We start from the raw sequence: 16706 nt of genomic DNA, 5'->3' as shown, positions 1-16706 counted from the left end.
CAAACCTGTCGTGGATTTTTCAGCTTCAGAATCTCACTTTATTTTATGGCCAGGGATGTATCATGGTAACGATGTGTTCCTGTGCCCATGCTTGCATAGGGGTACCCCGCTTTCAAGGCTTGGCTCATTTAGACACATTGGTAACTTGCAGACAAAGTCCCACATTCCAGAGGGAAGCAGTCAGAAGAGAAATGCCTAAACTATTCCTACTGCTCAGTCTGAACACTTGTGAGTATGGTGTTGCTCTGTGAGGATTATTCATATCCATACAGTAAATACTGCATAATCTATACCCATGGGGGGCCAGAACTAGGGGTTTACAGCCAAAATGAAGTTGGGAGTTCCTAGTTTTTGGTGGTTTGTCCTTGCTCTTCTTGCACAACCTTTAGTGTCTGGCACTCTTTCAGATGGGCAAGTTAAACCTTTTAACTAGAAGGGGTTGTTTTAGCAGCAGAGATTCTGCCTCAGCCCTCTGATCTATGGAGGGATTCAATGAGTAGCTGTAATTACTTATGGTTGTGTGTTTATCAGAGCATGTTGTACTACTCTGCTTTAACAGTGAGGCTGCCTTTGAATCAGCAGGCATTGACTCAGAAGGGAATGGTCATGGTACAGTACAGTCTGCCCCGCATCCTGTGTCCTACTGCTTCTCAGTGCTTTTTCCCTTTAGGGACCGCTGGAGCTCCTGCAGCAGGTTGAGGAATTGCATCATCTTCTGGCATGGAAGTGGGCAGAGCGTGAATGTGCCTGCCTGTGTTGGTGTGGGGGTCTGGGGGACTGGTGAGGTCTGAGGGCGGGGTGGTGGGGTCTGAGTAGGGGGTGAGGTGGAGACCGGCCGTGGTGTTGGGTTGGTTGCTGTTGCCGGGCGCAGTCTCATCGATGCCACCATCCAGTTGTAGAAGTGCTGGGTGGAGGTGTAAATTCCCGGCCGTTGTGCTCTCCCACAGCCTTCCCCCCAGCTGGTGACTCCCACAAGCCAGAAGAAGTCAGAATTGTTGTCTTTGCACATGAGAGGACCACCGCTGTCACCCTGAGGCGGGGGAGAGAGGATGAAACTGGCATTAGGTGGCCGCTATCGGCACTATGGCTGGTTCCTGCTCTCTCACAGCACCCGCCAGAGCTGTATTCACTGCACAGAGAGGCTCTGCTCAGGTGCTGGAGCCTGCAGAACCTTATCTGGAGCGGGTCCTGGGGCTGTAAGGTAGAGCACGCTCTCGTGTCTGCACAGTGGCCATGGGTGTGTGGAAGATGGGGTGTTCCAGGACTGGGAACTGGACCTACAGGCTGTCGGGAGCACTGGATGGGGCAGAGTGCCAGGCCCCTGGGATGGGGGGGTCACTGGGCAAGGACCTGCAGATGGGAGAAGTGATGGAAGCCCCAGCAGCAGTAGGGACAGCGAGGTGGGAGGGTGACTTTCCAGGCTGAGCACGTTGAGGCTCTGTTTGGACACTTGTGCCCAGGCTGCCTGTGCTGCTGGGGTTGACTTGTAGCACGCTCCTACCTGGCAGCTGTCAATGCCACCCTCCGGGTAGCCAGCGCACAGGTTGTGGGTGTGGATGTCCCCTTGATACCACTCGCTGCTGTTGCAGGTGTTGACATTGATGAGGTGCACCTTGGCCTCCTGCAGGACAGTAGCTGAGCTTGCAGCTGTGGGCACAGAAAGGAATTAACACTCAGCAGCTCATGGCCAGTTCCCTTTCCCCAATGCTTGGCTTTGCCCCTCAAGAGGCACTGGACCTGTGTTTCCCATCTGTGCTGCTCTGCACAGTGGGTCAGGCCCATCTCTCAAGGCAAACAACCCCACAGAGTGACTCTGGCTTTCACCTCTGCTCTCAGGAAGCCCAGCCCGTCTCCCCAGTGTGCTAAGCTTGCCCTTTGAACATGAGTGTTTCTTGGGAACTCACATTTTGCTTTCCTGGAACCCCAGCCACTGATGTAGCAGTCTGTCAGCTGGGATACTCGTATCGACATGTCTGGCACGCAGATAAGCTGTATGTAGTCGTTGCACTGGAGAGGCCGGTCCAGTTCCAGCAAGGCAATGTCATTCTCCTCTGTGACCTTACTGTAGTAGGGGTGAGCAATTAGCTTCCTAATCTTGCGCACCTGAGCCTCGGGGCCCAGCCGTGTCAGCCGAGTGGCCCCGAGCAGCACGAACCACATCTGGATATGCCTGGAAGGCAGATGAGAAAGGGTCACTGGGAGCAGAGCCGGGTGCCTTCCACTTCACAAGGGTGAAAGGGAAGCAGTGCTGCAGAGGGTGCGACTGTCCCTGTGTGCCTTAGGCTCAAGGAATGTCGAGTTGGAGGCTGCTAGGAAGCAACAGCTTGAACCCAGCCTTCTCCTGAGCAGTCTGTCAGCTGGGCTCTGCAGTGACCAGCCACTGGGCATACTGCGAGGAAATGGGGTGGGAATAACGTGGTGCTGCAGACAGGGCACCTGCTAGGTTATGGGAATACCCCCCGCTCCCTTGTCCTCCTTACTTGGCGTTTATGAAGCAGTGGGCTGCTGTGAGGACCCACTGTGGGCTGATGAGGGACCCTCCGCATATGTGCACGGTGCCTGCTTCTGAGGTCTGCTGGATGCTGACGATCCAGGGCCAGGCCCCTGGCAGGGCGTCTCTGCCACCCACGATGCGCTGCTTGCTGTAGTAAGCAGCCATGGGCCGGCGCCCGCAGCTCGCTCTGTAAGCAGAAGCTCATTAGTGTCCTTTCCGATGGCTTGCTGCTGCTGGGGCTGCGGGTCAGCTCTCTCCCTTCCCCGCAAGGTGCTGCATGGACAAGGAGGGCCAGGGAACCCTATGGGGCACGCGTCTGTTCATCTGCCCCGTTTCTGGTTTAGTCCTGTAGACGAGTTGTGCCAGCAGCCCCAGGTGCCCACATGGGGTTTGAGAAGCTGCGGTGTACCGCTGGGGGACAAGCAGGCTCCCTCCAGTGAACTCCGTAAGAGTTGCCAGGGTCCCCTCCCAGAGCCTCGGGTCACTTACCCACAGCTGTTTTGCGTGCCATGAGCGGGCCAGCCCATGGCCAGCGGGACAAGGAGAGGGAGCAGATTCATCACTGCCGGCGGCACATGGCAGCGACAGCAACTGAGGGCTGGGCTGGTCCGCACCGCTGCCGCAGCGGCCACTGCCCGCGGCGACTGATGTCATAGGGTGCGTGGTTCCAGGCGGGCGGGGGGCAGAACCCGGGATCAGGCACTCGCCGCACACCCCTGCTGCATGGTCTGCTTGTGGGACGAGGGGTGCAGCCCTGTGCCGGCAGCAGTGCCTGGCTCCAAAACCAGGTGTGCCATCATAGGAAGTTCCCTGCTGCCACCCTGCTCTTCCCCAGGTGTGCACCAGAGAGCATTGGTACCGCAGGCAGCGTGCCCACGTTTGGGTGGTGAAGACCCAACCCGGTTACAGCTGCAGCAGGCAGGCAATGATGTGACACACAAGTAAGCTAAGCACAGCCAAGCGGCATCCACCTTCCTGCATAAAGCACAGTGAAATGCAGATGAGGCACAGTCCACGCTGGCTACGTCAACTGCAGCAACATCCTCTCGCACGCTCTGTGCTCTTGCTGCCTAAGAGCTCTGTTGCTGTTCTGGGCCAGCACTGACAAAGGCAATTGTGGCACCTGCTATGCTTGGCCAAGAACATGCAGTTTTAAGCTCTGTACTGAGAAGGATGCTTCTTTCAGCCCCATTTACTAATGCCATTCTTAATGGCTTTGGTAAATCCTCATCTCATTTGTCTGCCTTCTACAGCTGTATGGTGGAGACTTGCTCACATGCAGGCAGCATATGTTTTCTTATATTGGAAAAGCAATACTTAAAGGGAGCCAACAAGAAACCTGGAGAGGGGCTTTGGGCAAGGGCCTGCAGGGACAGGCCAAGGGGAATGGCTTTAACCTGCCAGAGGGGAGACTGAGATGAGCTCGTAGGCAGAAGCTCTTCCCTGTGAGGATGCTGAGGCGCTGGCACAGGGTGCCCAGAGAAGCTGTGGCTGCCCCATCCCTGGCAGTGCTCAAGGCCAGGTTGGACACAGGGGCTTGGAGCAAGCTGCTCTAGTGGAAGGGGTCCCTGCCTGTGGTAGGGGGTTGGAGCTGGGTGAGCTTTAAGGTCCCTTCCAACCCAAACCAATCTGGGACTCCGTGATTCGCTGTTTATCATAGTTGCTCCATTGATAACCTTTCTCTTGAAATAGTGATTCCACATTCATTTATGTGCATGCAGTAGTAAAGCATCCTCAGTTTCACAGCTCTGTCCAGCATCCCCTCGTGTCTCTGTAAAGCTGCCTCACCTGTACATGTGCATAAGTTTTGTTTTCCTTGTAGCTTATCAACTTCCCTCTGCTCTTCGTGTCACACTTTCCTTTCTGGCTTTCAGGAGCTGTGTTGGCTGGCTCTGTTCACCTGAAATGCTACCTGGTCTTTTTCACTTTGTTGTGTTAATGCCTGTCTGCTTTTTATCATGGTAATGTCCCTCTGCTTGTTATCAAGGGGTTCTAAATGTCACTGCTTTACAGAACCTGTGAGGAACGTGACACTATGCTCTTTCACTCTCTTTGCACCACAGCAATCCCATCCTTCCAGCTGAGTACTAAAACCTGCTCTATTTGCTTGCTGGAATTTCTGCATTCAAGCAAGACCAGCACAAACCGTGTATAAAATAGGTAGCATCGAAATTGCTACCTGGGCCTCTTTCCCATGTACTTCCTTGAACATTTACTTTGCCTTTAGCACACGGTCTGGTCCTTGCAGCTGTTCAGTGTCTCCATACTTTGATTAGTGCCTTCCTGCTTAAGCAGTCAGGAGCTTGGGTTTATTTCATTGTTTCCTGTTAAGAGTTAGAACTAATACAAGGCTCCTTTTCTAGCTCTGTTAATGCTCGCATTATCTGCTTGTCACTCTAGAGGGAACAGTGAGGTACTCAGAAGTGGAAAGTGGCAGATGCGTGTCCTGACCCATCAGAATAAAGACCGGCAAATACCGATCTTTATTAAAAAGGTTATTAAAGCTATTGCCAAAAGCTGTAACATTTTGACAGATGCAATCATATTTTCCCAATTCCCAAATGACAGTAGTGCATTTTCTATCTTTTCTGAAGGGGAGGGAGAGCACAGCAATAAACTGTGGTACTGGAGACTAGCAGCTTCTTACTGAAACGTCTGTGGTTGTTACCTACCAAATTCTTTGAGTGAAACGTAACAACTGAGCTGCTTAAAAGCATTTACTTTCCTAATTAAAGGTCAGCATCAGTGGGTGCTATATCCCACAAGTACCCCATAACTTGCACAGGCACAGAACTGAAAATCTGTCTGAGGCTGGTTAGATCCAAAACTAAATCTCTTATGGGAAAAGTATGTAAATGCCTCATAAAATTACAGGGAAGTAGATGTGGCACATGAAGAGGCCTCCTAGTCCAGAGCAGGGTTGTACCTGTCCATGGCAGCATGGCAAACTCTGTACAAGTATTACTTGTCTTCAGTCCACCAGTGGGCACAGAGAACAGATGACTGCTTGATCTGTGTAAAAGCCTTTAAAGAGTTCTCTGCTCTTTCAGGTTCCTCTTTGCTAGTCTAAATCACTTTTACTTCCTCTGGTCTTTCCTTGTTTGTTTTGTGAGTTAGCCCCTGATCATTTCCACTGCTCTTACCTGAAGTATTTATTGTTAATGCACCTCTATCTTGCAGCTGTGACCTGACTGCCACTGAAACCAGCAGAGGGGCTATTTCATGTGCCTGGCAGGGTGTATTCCTGTTTGTAAGTCTGGTGAAGTGTTTGTTGTCTTTACAGGAAACCATCTTGGTCATTTATGTTCCAATTCTGCCCCGCTGTAAGGTGTAGATCCGCAGCCTGGCCAGCCCTTTGGTGTGGTTTATGCTGTTGTCAAACTTGTAGCCCTTTGTCTTTACTCAATTTCAGGTTGTTACCTTCAAGCCTTTTCTCAAACTTGCAAAGGTCTCCTGCAGTCCTTTCCAACAGGATGATACCTGTTCTGTTAGATCCCCAGCTTGGTTACAAACATATTGACCAGGACCAGACCTACGAAAGACTTGTGTGGAGCTGTGCATCATCCCTCCTGTTGTTTTGATGCTGAGCTGCTGAGAGCTGCCTCTCAAGAGCTATGCACCCAGTTGCCATGTGCCTCGTGGAAGCCTCATAAACCATTCCTTTCCCCAGCTTCCAGAGGAGAATGGTAGGTGAGATAGGTCCAAAAGTGTTACTCACATGAAGACGTAACGTGTTCCCTGTTTCTCTCCTCCACACAAGGATGTGCTATATTGATTCAGTCCTGTTCTACTGCAGTTTTGGCAATTCAGTAGCCCACACTTGTGAGCAGACATCGTTGGTTGTTCCAGTATTTCCTGAGAAAGTGAAAGGCAAAAAAAGGATATGGCCCTGTAATCCTTCCTTCTCTTTTAGCTGTTCGCCCCTTCCAGGGCAAAGGAGAAAGTCCTGCCTTTGGTCTCCTGGTTTTCTGAAGGTAGAGAAAACATAGTGATCACAGAAACACCAGTGCTGGGAAGCTTGGAAGTAAAACAGGATGACAGTATGATGGGAGACATCCCATATACCCTGTCATGTCAGATTTTCTTTTAGAGACTGTGGCTGAGAAACTGTTCTCTTCTGCCCATTTATGCACGGTGAAGAGAGGTGTCACCTCCCCACAGGCATCACATGGCAGTGCAGCAACAGCCCCTCCAGACCCCTGGTTTGTGCTGATTACAGCAAGATGCTAATGATGCATAAGACATGTGAAAGCAGGAGATGCTGGCTCATTCTGGCTTCCTTGGCTAGCAAACCCCCCAGCCTCTAAGTCACGTTCTTTAATTGCTGGTATAGCTCTCAGACAACTGCATCCCTCCATGGCTTCTCAATTTTGGTCTTTGTGTTTCTGATGTAAGACTCTGAGGGTCGACACTGTCCAACCAAAATTAGTAAGGGGTAACATCAGGACAACTGTAATACCAAGAAGATGGAAAGTGCCAAAGTGCCCCTCCTCCTCTTTCAGGTGACAAAAATACACCTGTGTTTTACAATTCCTGCCTAAGTAATCAACAATGTAAGCATTCAGTCCGAGATCAATAATGTTTTGTGGGACTATTGCAGGGGTGTAATTCCATCAGTCCTCCCTTGGGGTGTATTCTATGTGTTTCCCTTTCAGCTTTAGCAGTTCGAATTGAATAGATATGGATTTTACTTTTAGTCTGTTTGTACAAGAGTCGGTCCATGTGCCACACGGCAAGCCTTCTTCTTCAGAAAGCCTCTCAGCATCACCAGACCCTTCTTAACAGAAAGCATCACAGAAGGAAGTATCATGTGCATAACGCTTACCTGTGACAGCACTGAGGGAGGCTAAGAAATGCTCTTTGATCTCCATGCACATTCTGGAGAAGAGAGCGTAGTGGTGAAAGGACTGAAGTAATACTGTGTGGAAAAGCAGAGCCACAAGCACCTCCTCTGAAAGCACAATCACGTTTTCCTAAACCAGCATCAGTGGAAAGCCCAAGCATGCAGACTGTGTGTAAGGGGTTTGGAGGAGTGAGCGTGACTGGAGGTATAGAAGTGTTCTCCATGGAGCACGGCAGCGGATGGCCAAGAAAGGAAAGAGATGTGCTTTCAAGTGGGAAACACAGAGCACTGGAGGGGCAGGTAAAAAGTAAGCTGCTCTATGGTAGAAGCGCTTATTGTGCTTTGTGCATTAGTGTTTGAAGAACTTGGCTGTTAGAAGTTTGTTAATGGTTTGAAAAGTGCAGACCTTTGTGGTAGTGATGAATAGGCTAGGTATCTACCTATCTTAGTTATTTTACTAAGCATAACTTCAAAGAGGGCAACTTGGGCCTTTCTTAAAAAGCATGGTAGGCATGCAAAAATAAATATACCAATATACCACAGCAAAGCTGTTAACATACCACACACCATAATTTCATTATTTCTGTGCTCCTGATAATTCCCATGTATATAACAATGCAGTAGCACATGAGGTTTGTACCTATTCACTTATCTTCCCTTCCATCTTGCCTTTCTTCCTTCAGACTCCTTCCTTAAATCCATCATATAATCTGCTGGGAAGAAGGATGTTAGAAAAGGTTAATATTCTGAGCCTATTTTAAATAAATTGAATGGAATTGCATAAAACTTGATGGATATCCTGTTTCATTGCCAGGATTTTTCTTTGGCTTCATTTCTTTCCCAAGGTAGAACAGAGGTGGTAATCTGTCATAGCATATTTCAAAAGAGGATGAGCTAATGATACCTGTTTGCTAGAGCTGAAAGAGACTGTGGACTGCAACATGCTGCATCACATCCACCTTACAAAGCAGCAAGCTCCAGGTAGCCTCTCTACTTCAGAAACACAGCAAGATTTGATGGAGTGTGATGCACTTGTGCATGTGGATCCACATCGCTGCAGATTGCAGTGGGGTAAATGGGGTCATTGCAGAGAAGGGGGAGGCTTTGGTGCAGGTAGAGCCTGCCAAGCACATACTTGTTTTAAGGAAAAGCTGGTGAGGGTTAAGAAAAACAAATGCACGGCGCTTTCTAAACTGACCGGCAGCATCGCTGAGAGGAGTTTGTGCTTGTGCAAAGCTGATTTCTGAAAGGCTGTCAAAGTTGGTCTTAATTTATAGCCCTTGGAAGTGTCAGCTGTGGAAGTTAGAAATTCCTCAGTGCCGCTGAGCCGGGTGTCAGGCTGCTTGGCAGATGCTGCAGGACTGGGATTGATGGGTACCTGTCAGACTGGGGGCACTTGGTGAGTCTGGTTTTCTGATCTCTCACTGTTCTTTGTCTCTTCCCTTCAAGGCCTTTCTCTGATGTGTTTTGGGATGGAAGAGCAGGTGGATCATGGGGAATTTAGGCAGGAGTGTGCCTCAGTCCGTGCAGGTTCATTTGTTTAGGAAGGAGAGTGTTTCCAAAATAGTGTAATCAACAGAACCCTCTCCTGAAGGTTAAAACACAGTTTATCAGTTTGATCTGGAGAGAGTTCATTTCTGCAGGAAGATTATTGGGTTTTAACTCTCAAATATAGCCCAGTAGCAAAGGTGCATAGTGTCACCAGATGTGAAGGATCCAGTTGTCCATATCTACTAATCTTCAGGGGAATAGATACAATCTGTGAGGCACATCTTTGCCGATAAATTTAATTAAAGTATATTGGTAAGTTAGAGATGCGAGTGGCAGATGTTTTAAATGAAAAGCTAAGTCTGTCTGGATGCTTGCCGTGAGATCTGGTCACGTTTTAGGGGTTAGAATGGATGTCTGAGGTCTGAGCTACATCTGAATGCAGCTATCCTTTGGCTGGTGAGGATGATGAGGAAGTGGTGAACTATTGCTGGAGCGGATGGAGAGCACCAGCGCAGGGGCAAGCTTTATAAGGAAGCCACCTTGTGCCACAAATGTGTCTGAAAGCTCTCTTGTGAAACTCCTTCGGGCAGACTTGGCTTTAGAGAAGGCTTCAGAATATTTCTGAAAGGGTTTAAGTGCCAGCTGGTTTTGCTGGGAAGGAATTCAGACACCTCTGTGGATCCTTCCAGCCCTCACAGCTACTTCAGGATTTGCAACAGGGTGATGCCATTTTTCTCTTCCTTACAATTGGGCAATTGCTTGTGCACCCTGGAGGCTCCTGTGGCAACACAGTGATCTTATTGTGGAGTGTTTTGGAGGTTAACTTAGTATATGTGCCAACGGTACAATATTGGGTTCTGTCTGCTTTAATATATCTCCGCGGTGGCTTCTGCACAACAGGCACTGTTGTAGCGCAAGAACTGTGTCACTGAGGGAACACTGAAATAGTTTGTGGCAAGTCTTGCAATCCAAACTAGCAGAAGGTATCTGCTCCAGATATTAATGGTGTTTAACTACCTCCTAATGGGACCTGTAACTTGAAATGCTGCTTGAAAACGTGAAATTCAGGGTGAGGTTTGAAAAGATCTGGGTTTTAATCCTGCCTGGCTGCTGTCCTGCTGGGAGACTTGCCAGCAGTCAGTCCCATCAGTGAGGTCTGGGTCATGAAGACAAACTTCTAACGCAACTTTCTTGCCTCCATAAAGTGTTCACTTGTTTGAGTGGAGCTTACTTTAACTGTGCTCTCACCCTGTTCTGGAAGTGCAATAGTTTGATAATGGCAATCAGTTTGATTATTTCATTTGTCACCAGTTATGTTTTCTCAGAGCATAATGTATTTGCCTATTTCTTTCCCTTGCATCAAGCAGCAACAGTAAAAAAAGGATCTTACCCGTGCAAAGCTTGCAATGTATATTACTTTCCTGACAGAGGCTCTTAAATTGTGCCGGTGTCAAGTCTCTCTTTTACACCTATACAGAGCAGCAAAATGATAATCCAGGCTGTTCTCATGGAGCTGACACATAATAGAGTTTGGGGGAGGCGTGGCAGCTAGCAGATTGGGTATATGAAGCACAAAAGGAGCTAGTGTTTGCTTGCAGGTTAATGTATATACGGTTGAAAATCTTCGTATGTTCTCTAGCAGGGTGTGATGTTAATAGAGATTGGGTTTGGTCAAGCATATCTCTCTGTTCATCTCTACCTCCCCCGTTTTTATCTGCTTTTGCTGAAATTTAATTCATATCCCCACAACTCTGTAATGCTTTAAATAATTTATGTATAGCAATTAGCTGTCTGGCAGACACCAAAAGGCATTTGTTTCACCAACCCTGCATCTGTACCTCCTTCAGAATTCAAGCACTCTGCAGTATTAACACCGTTGTAAACTAAGACAGCTAATAGCATAGCAAATGGATTCTGTATGCAAGGCTCTGCATTTGTGGACTACAGAACCACTCTGAAATGCAGAATACACACAGCAGCTTCATCCCTCTTGAGCTCCATGTTTCAGGTCAGAAACAGTGAGAGCAGTGAACAGTGCTGCACCCCTGAGAAGCGGGGATGCCTGTGGTGGAACTCCAGCGAGCCATCTTGTTGCTTTTCAGACCACAATAGTAGGGATCATGGTGTTACCGGATGAGTGTAAAAGGATGTGGTTTAGAATCTGCTTTGCATTTCATTGGCTCTAGCTGAAGTCCTCTGCCTTCCACTCTTGTCTGTTTACATCAGACAGGAGAGTACATGTCCCTTTGAGCTCTCTCTGTACCTCAGCAATTCCCATTTTGTGTTGAGAGATGTGCTGGAAAGCATCAGCTGGGGAGGTGCTGCTCAGAGCCATGCTGCCTCTGACACTGTGTAGTAAAGTTTGGGCAAAGCTATCCATCTAGTTTATCCTCAGATTCTACAGCTCTCTCAACTATAAGTGTCCACTGATGACTGAGATGGAATCCCCTGATGGCAGCAGCGACAAAATGCATAATTAGCTTTATAAATAAGCGTAAGCAGTGGTGCAGGTTCTGCCACCTTCACTTCAAGTGTTGTGAAGATCACAACTGTGGGCACAAAGTGCAGAGGAGCCCAGTGCCATTTGTCCTATGAGGAGCTGTAGAAGTTGAAAGAGCATAGAAGCAGCTGGCTTAGGCATGAATATATCTTTTGGAATGCTGTTTAATTGAAGTTGTTTATCAGGACATGTTTTTGTTTCACATGAACTTTTGGGAGAAGGATTTGTTTTAGTTGCATCAAGGATATGGAATACAAAGGGAGCTGAAGGAAAAGCATCTTCATGACACTTCCACATGTACGGGTTGGGGTTGTTCTCTGCGCTTCTAATGAAATCTCTAGAGCTGTATTTTGTGTTTAATTCTTTTAGATGCTGGGGGAAACCTTCTAACCAAACCAGCTATGAATGATGTTTGAACCTTTCCTAGAATCTTAACTAGAATCCTGCTTTGGGCAAAATGTGTAACAATTCATATTGGTGCTACGTGCCAGGTTTGAGCTATTTCTGTCTGTGTCAGCAGTCACCTCTGGGCTGCATGGCGGACTAGATGCAAATGTCTAATGATCATTATTATAAGGAATTAGGAAATGGAATGTAGTTTATCTTGGAGAATGTTAGGATCCAGGCTGCTCATGGTGATTAATGGGTGCTATTTGCAATAATAATCTAAACACAGGCCTGCTTGCCACATAATCATCGTGTTGTGCTGTAGTATTGTGTACTAAGATTCATCACCATGTAGTGATTAGTTTATTTTCTTCAAGCCCACCTGTACTCCGAACACTTCACTGCCACCTTCGACAGCTTGGATGTTGACTCGTGACAGGCTCCTACCTTGGGGGGGGTTTATCTGCAGTGAACCTGAGCAGCTTTCCATAGGGAAGGGTGAAGGAGAAAGGTGACTTTAGGAGCAAAACTATAAAAACATGCAAAATCTTGTCTAGGCAAAATCTGCCTGCAGAGCCTGTCTAAGGTACTCAGACACCTAGTATTCATGATTGCTTCAGCATGAGAAACAAATAGTTGTTCTTAAGTGCTAAAGTTTCTCCTCTCTAGTGTAGCTGGATCTAAGAGCTGTAAAGCTTTCTAAATCTCACATCATTATCTGGCTGTTGCACTGAGGACTTTCAAGACATACATATTGCTTGCACCAAAGCTGTTTATCAAATGCTCAAGTTGAGATGACCAAAGCACCCACTGAAACTAAATACAGCCAGGGATCTAACAGAAATTCCCACAGTAAGAGCTTGTCATACTTTATTGAGTGCCATCGCTGCCTGCCTTACTCAGCTGGGCAAGACACGCTCCTGCTCTAAGGGAGCTTTGGTCGATGAGAAACTGAACAAACTGAACATGACCTGGCTTCAGTGTGTGCTTGAGCCCAGAAACCCCCCATGTGCTGGGCTGCATCAAAAGGAGCGTGACCAGCAGGTCATGGAGGTGATCCTGCCCCTCTACTCTGCTCTTGTGAGACCTCACCTGGAGCATTGTGTGCAGTTCTGGTGTCCTCTATGTAAAAAGGACATGGAACTGTTGGAACAAGTCCAGAGGAGGCCACGAGGATGATCAGGGGACTGGAGCACCTCCTGTATGGAGACAGGCTGAGAAAGTTGGGGCTGTTCAGCCTGGAGAAGAGAAGGCTGCGTGGAGACCTCATAGCAGCCTTCCAGTATCTGAAGGGGGCCTATAGGGATGCTGGGGAGGGACTCTTCATTAGGGACTGTAGTGATAGGACAAGGAGTGATGGGTTCAAACTGAAGGAGGGGAAGTTCATATTAGATATAAGGAAGTACTTCTCTGTGAGGGTGGTGTGTCACTGGCACAGGCTGTCCAGAGAAGTGGTGAATGCTCCATCCCTGGCAGCATTCAAGGTCAAGTTGGACAAAGCCTCGGATGACACGGTTTAGTGTGAGGTATCCCTACCCCAAGGGAGGGGGGCTGGAACTTGATGATCTAAAGGTCCATTCCAACCCAAGCCGGTCTATGAATTGTGGTGCTGGTTTCAGTTTACAAGGGACTGTGCAGTCTCCCCAGAACTGAATTTCTCCATGTGTTTTGTTTCTTCAGTCCTGCCACTGCTTTGCAAATGGAAATGGTTCATTTCTAGATGCTACTGGATTTATTTCCTGAGTGAAGCGATGTGAGCTGAGCTGCTCACACGAGTAACAGCAAGAAAAGGGGAGTTTAGTTGTGAGAAAGTGCTACCCTCTCCCATGTGTGATGACCAGCTAAAGCCTCTAAACTAGGAAGAAGAAAATGCTCCTTCCAGGTATACACTTGAAATGCAAACAAGAGAGGAAAACTTGTCTTTTGTTTCCGTATGAAAGTTTAGCAGAAATATAATATTATATAATATTTTGTGATGTACCACAGAAAAAAGAAATCTTTCCTTTTCCTCTTGCTTCTACCCCCTTCTTTTTTCATGTTATTCAAGTGATGTTATGAGGTTCTTTAAAGCAGTGTCATTACAGTTAATTCCACTCTCCTCAGGCAGCTGCAGCTTTATGTACCAAATTTTTATTACACCCAGAAGCTTTCTGCTTGCTAATAAATAATGGTGGTAAATTTTTATATGAAATAAATGTGGTTTCTCATTGCAGCAGAAAGGAAAATAAGTCTTTTTTTTTCCTCCCCCTCTCCATGCATCTTTAAATTACAGTTATTAAATAGTGTGAAAACAGCATTAAAGAGACATGGCCTGGTTAAACAGCTGAAGTTCTTTGACTTACACCAATGTGAACTTAGACCATTGTTACGCAGAAGGTGTCTGGAATCTTGCAATCAGGGTTTTTTAGTCACTTTTAATACAGTGTGTGAGGTGCAATGAGCTGTGTTTGCTATTCTTGTTCCTGCAGTGAGTTCCCATAAGCAGTATCAGCCTTAGCAGTGTCCCTGAGAGAGGTGAACAGTCCTGAAGCAATGTGTGCATCCCTGGTGGGAGATTGACCTTCATCTGAAGCACTAGGGAGAGAGGGGAGGGGGCAGTAACGTGGGAGGAACAAGAAGAGTGTCCTCTGAGGGTGATAACTTGAACCCTGAGAGCCTACCTGGATTCTGAAGATGCAGCCCTGCACTGGCCCTGGGGTGGTCTCTGAGGTGACTTTGCTCTGGTGGGATGTTCACAGAATCCCAGACTGGTTTGGGTTGGAAGGGACCTTACAGCTCATCCAGCTCCAACCCCTGCCACAGGCAGGGACCCCTTCCACTAGAGCAGCTTGCTCCAAGCCCCTGTGTCCAACCTGGCCTTAAACACTGCCAGGGATGGGGCAGCCACAGCTTCTCTGGGCACCCTGTGCCAGCGCCTCAGCACCCTCACAGGGAAGAGCTTCTGCCTAAGAGCTCATCTCAGTCTCCCCTCTGGCAGGTTAAAGCCATTCCCCTTGGCCTGTCCCTACAGGCCCTTGTCCCAACCCCCTCTCCAGGTTTCCTGCAGCCCCTTTAGGCACTGGAGCTGCTCTCAGGTCTCCCCTTCAGGAGCCTTCTCTTGTCCAGGCTGACCCAGCCCAGCTCTCTCAGCCTGGCTCCAGAGCAGAGCTGCTCCAGCCCTCACAGCATCTCCATGGCCTCCTGTGGACTTGCTCCAGCAGGTCCACATCCTTCATGTGTGTTGGGGTACCCAAAGCAGGACACAGGACTCTGGGGGCTGGGGGGGGGTCTCATCTTTTTCACTGACTTGCCAAATTACCATGGACGTGTTGTTGTTAGTAAACCTCAAAAGGAGAGTTCTGGTCCAGCTTCTTGTGTTGTTGCTGAATCACTTCAGTGACATGAAGCATCATTTGTCTAAACACTGGGCTGCTTGTGTTTGCGTGGTTGTCTCCTTGTTTTCAAAACCTTGCAAGAAGCACAAAAGAGCTGCAGCAACATGCTGTGATTTGAAATGCAGAATCATTTCACTTGGCTTGAATAAATTTACAGTTGGAGGGGGAGATGTTTCTTTTGGCTGAAGAATACTCTTGAGATTTTCAAGGTAAGGCTGCTTTTCTTGAAGAAATGGAGTTAGAGATGCTCATAACTGGGAAGGGATAGCTATTTAAACAGTCTCTATAAATGGAGCATGATTAACATTACCCTAATCCCTCTCCCATAATTCTTAAATCTACACATGGGAACCTTGAATTGAGGATGTGTGTCCAACGGTATCTTAATTAAGTCCTTATTAATTTAACTACTTAAGCAGTTAATCCTGCCTCTCTCAAAAGGAGACTTCCTACTGTGGAAAGAGAACATCTCATTTGTCCACCTGAAGTCCAGCACACTTCCTGACAGCACCGCCGTATCCGCAGTGATCCCAGCAGCAGCGGGAGCAGGAAGGGAGGCAGGCAGTGTTCCTGCAGGTCTATGACAGCACCATGCACATGAGATGACACCGGCTGAGGGGTTTTAGGCAGGAGCAGTAGAAGGGAAAGGTGAAGCTGCCAGACCTGTCTGGAAGGTGAGGAGGGCAGCGGTGCCCTGTCCCCACATCTCGGGGCTGGTTGGGCTGCTGGAGCAGGGCTGGTGGCACACACCGACCGCGGGTGCAGAGGCTCCCTTTGTGTGTCCTGTTATGTGCAAAGCTCTAACTCTCCGTTTCCTGTTATGTGGGGATCAGGCCAAAACTGTATTACATTTCTTGCAGGTGATTAAAGGGGGAATTGCGATTATAAGATGAAATCCGGAGCATTGAGAAAAGGAAATTTTTCTTCTTTATTCTTCATGTCCTCTAGTGCAATTATTTCAAGCTAAATGTTTCTTCCTTGTTAAAATAAATGGGAATGAGCACTTGCACAGGCAAGTCAGGCTTCCCTAGGTGGACTATAGACCAGGAGTTCCCATCAGCACGCAGGCTGTGGGGCTTGGTTACCTCTTCCCTTCTTTTGGTCCCTTGGCACCCTCATGTCAGAGCCCAGAGCAAAAGGAAAAGAGCCAGGGGGCTCATCTGCACAAGCAGCTCTTCATTTACTACTGGGATGACCTTACCCATGGTGGCATATTTGTCTAAATCTGTTTCCTGTGCCTCTTGCTCAGTTACAGTTTTGTTCGTATAGACTAGATTGGAGCTGCTCAGCATGTTGGTTGACTCTGCATCAGTGACTGTAGTGATAAGAGATGTAGTGATGGGTTTCAACTTAAACTGGGGAAGTTCAGATTAGACACAAGGCACAAGCTCTTCCCTGTGAGGGTGCTGAGGCGCTGGCACAGGGTGCCCAGAGAAGCTGTGGCTGCCCCATCCCTGGCAGTGCTCAAGGCCAGGCTGGACACAGGGGCTTGGAGCAAGCTGCTCTAGTGGAAGGTGTCCCTGCCCATGGCAGGGGTTGGAGCTGGATGAGCTTTAAGGTCCCTTGAACATGAACTGTTCCCTGATTCTGTGACATTTCAGACAAAATACTCTAAAA

General features: G+C 48.1%; 2 protein-coding genes across 12 annotated transcripts in view; one reads left to right on the top strand and one right to left on the bottom strand.

Moving 5' to 3' along the window:
- KCNIP1 (potassium voltage-gated channel interacting protein 1) overlaps positions 1-16706 on the top strand; it is a 398295-nt gene that overhangs the window by 346486 nt on the left and 35103 nt on the right. The gene's annotated exons all lie outside the window — the stretch shown is intronic.
- Positions 26-3090, bottom strand: LOC130602322 (acrosin-like). Of its 3 annotated transcripts, none has more exons than XM_057415096.1 (5): positions 2984-3090; positions 2481-2681; positions 1905-2170; positions 1502-1647; positions 26-1030 (listed from the first exon to the last, which is right to left on the bottom strand). In XM_057415096.1, exons 1-5 carry the CDS (start codon positions 3052-3054, stop codon positions 641-643), a joined length of 1074 nt encoding a protein of 357 aa, XP_057271079.1. In that variant the 5' UTR covers positions 3055-3090; the 3' UTR covers positions 26-640. The 3 variants fall into 3 exon arrangements, with proteins under 3 accessions (XP_057271079.1, XP_057271080.1, XP_057271081.1); XM_057415097.1 differs by having other exon boundaries at positions 1905-2062; XM_057415098.1 differs by lacking the exon at positions 2481-2681.

This window comes from Pezoporus wallicus, unplaced genomic scaffold (assembly GCF_028554395.1).
Source record: "Pezoporus wallicus isolate ANWC-B61680 ecotype Strahan unplaced genomic scaffold, APGP_CSIRO_Pwel_v1 contig_4161, whole genome shotgun sequence".
NCBI lineage: Eukaryota > Metazoa > Chordata > Aves > Psittaciformes > Psittacidae > Pezoporus > Pezoporus wallicus.
The sequence above is the reverse complement of the archived record's forward strand: the minus strand, read 5'-3'. Positions and strand labels throughout refer to the sequence as shown.

What these genes read in the sequence shown, in the direction of transcription:
- LOC130602322 (XM_057415096.1), bottom strand. Translation starts at nt 3,054, where the DNA reads ATGAATCTGCTCCCTCTCCTTGTCCCGCTGGCCATGGGCTGGCCCGCT. An exon ending in GGCACGCAAAACAGCTGTGG is followed by an intron (nt 2,682 to 2,983) that starts GTAAGTGACCCG and finishes TTCTGCTTACAG; the next exon opens with AGCGAGCTGCGGGCGCCGGC. An exon ending in CACTGCTTCATAAACGCCAA is followed by an intron (nt 2,171 to 2,480) that starts GTAAGGAGGACA and finishes TCTGCCTTCCAG; the next exon opens with GCATATCCAGATGTGGTTCG.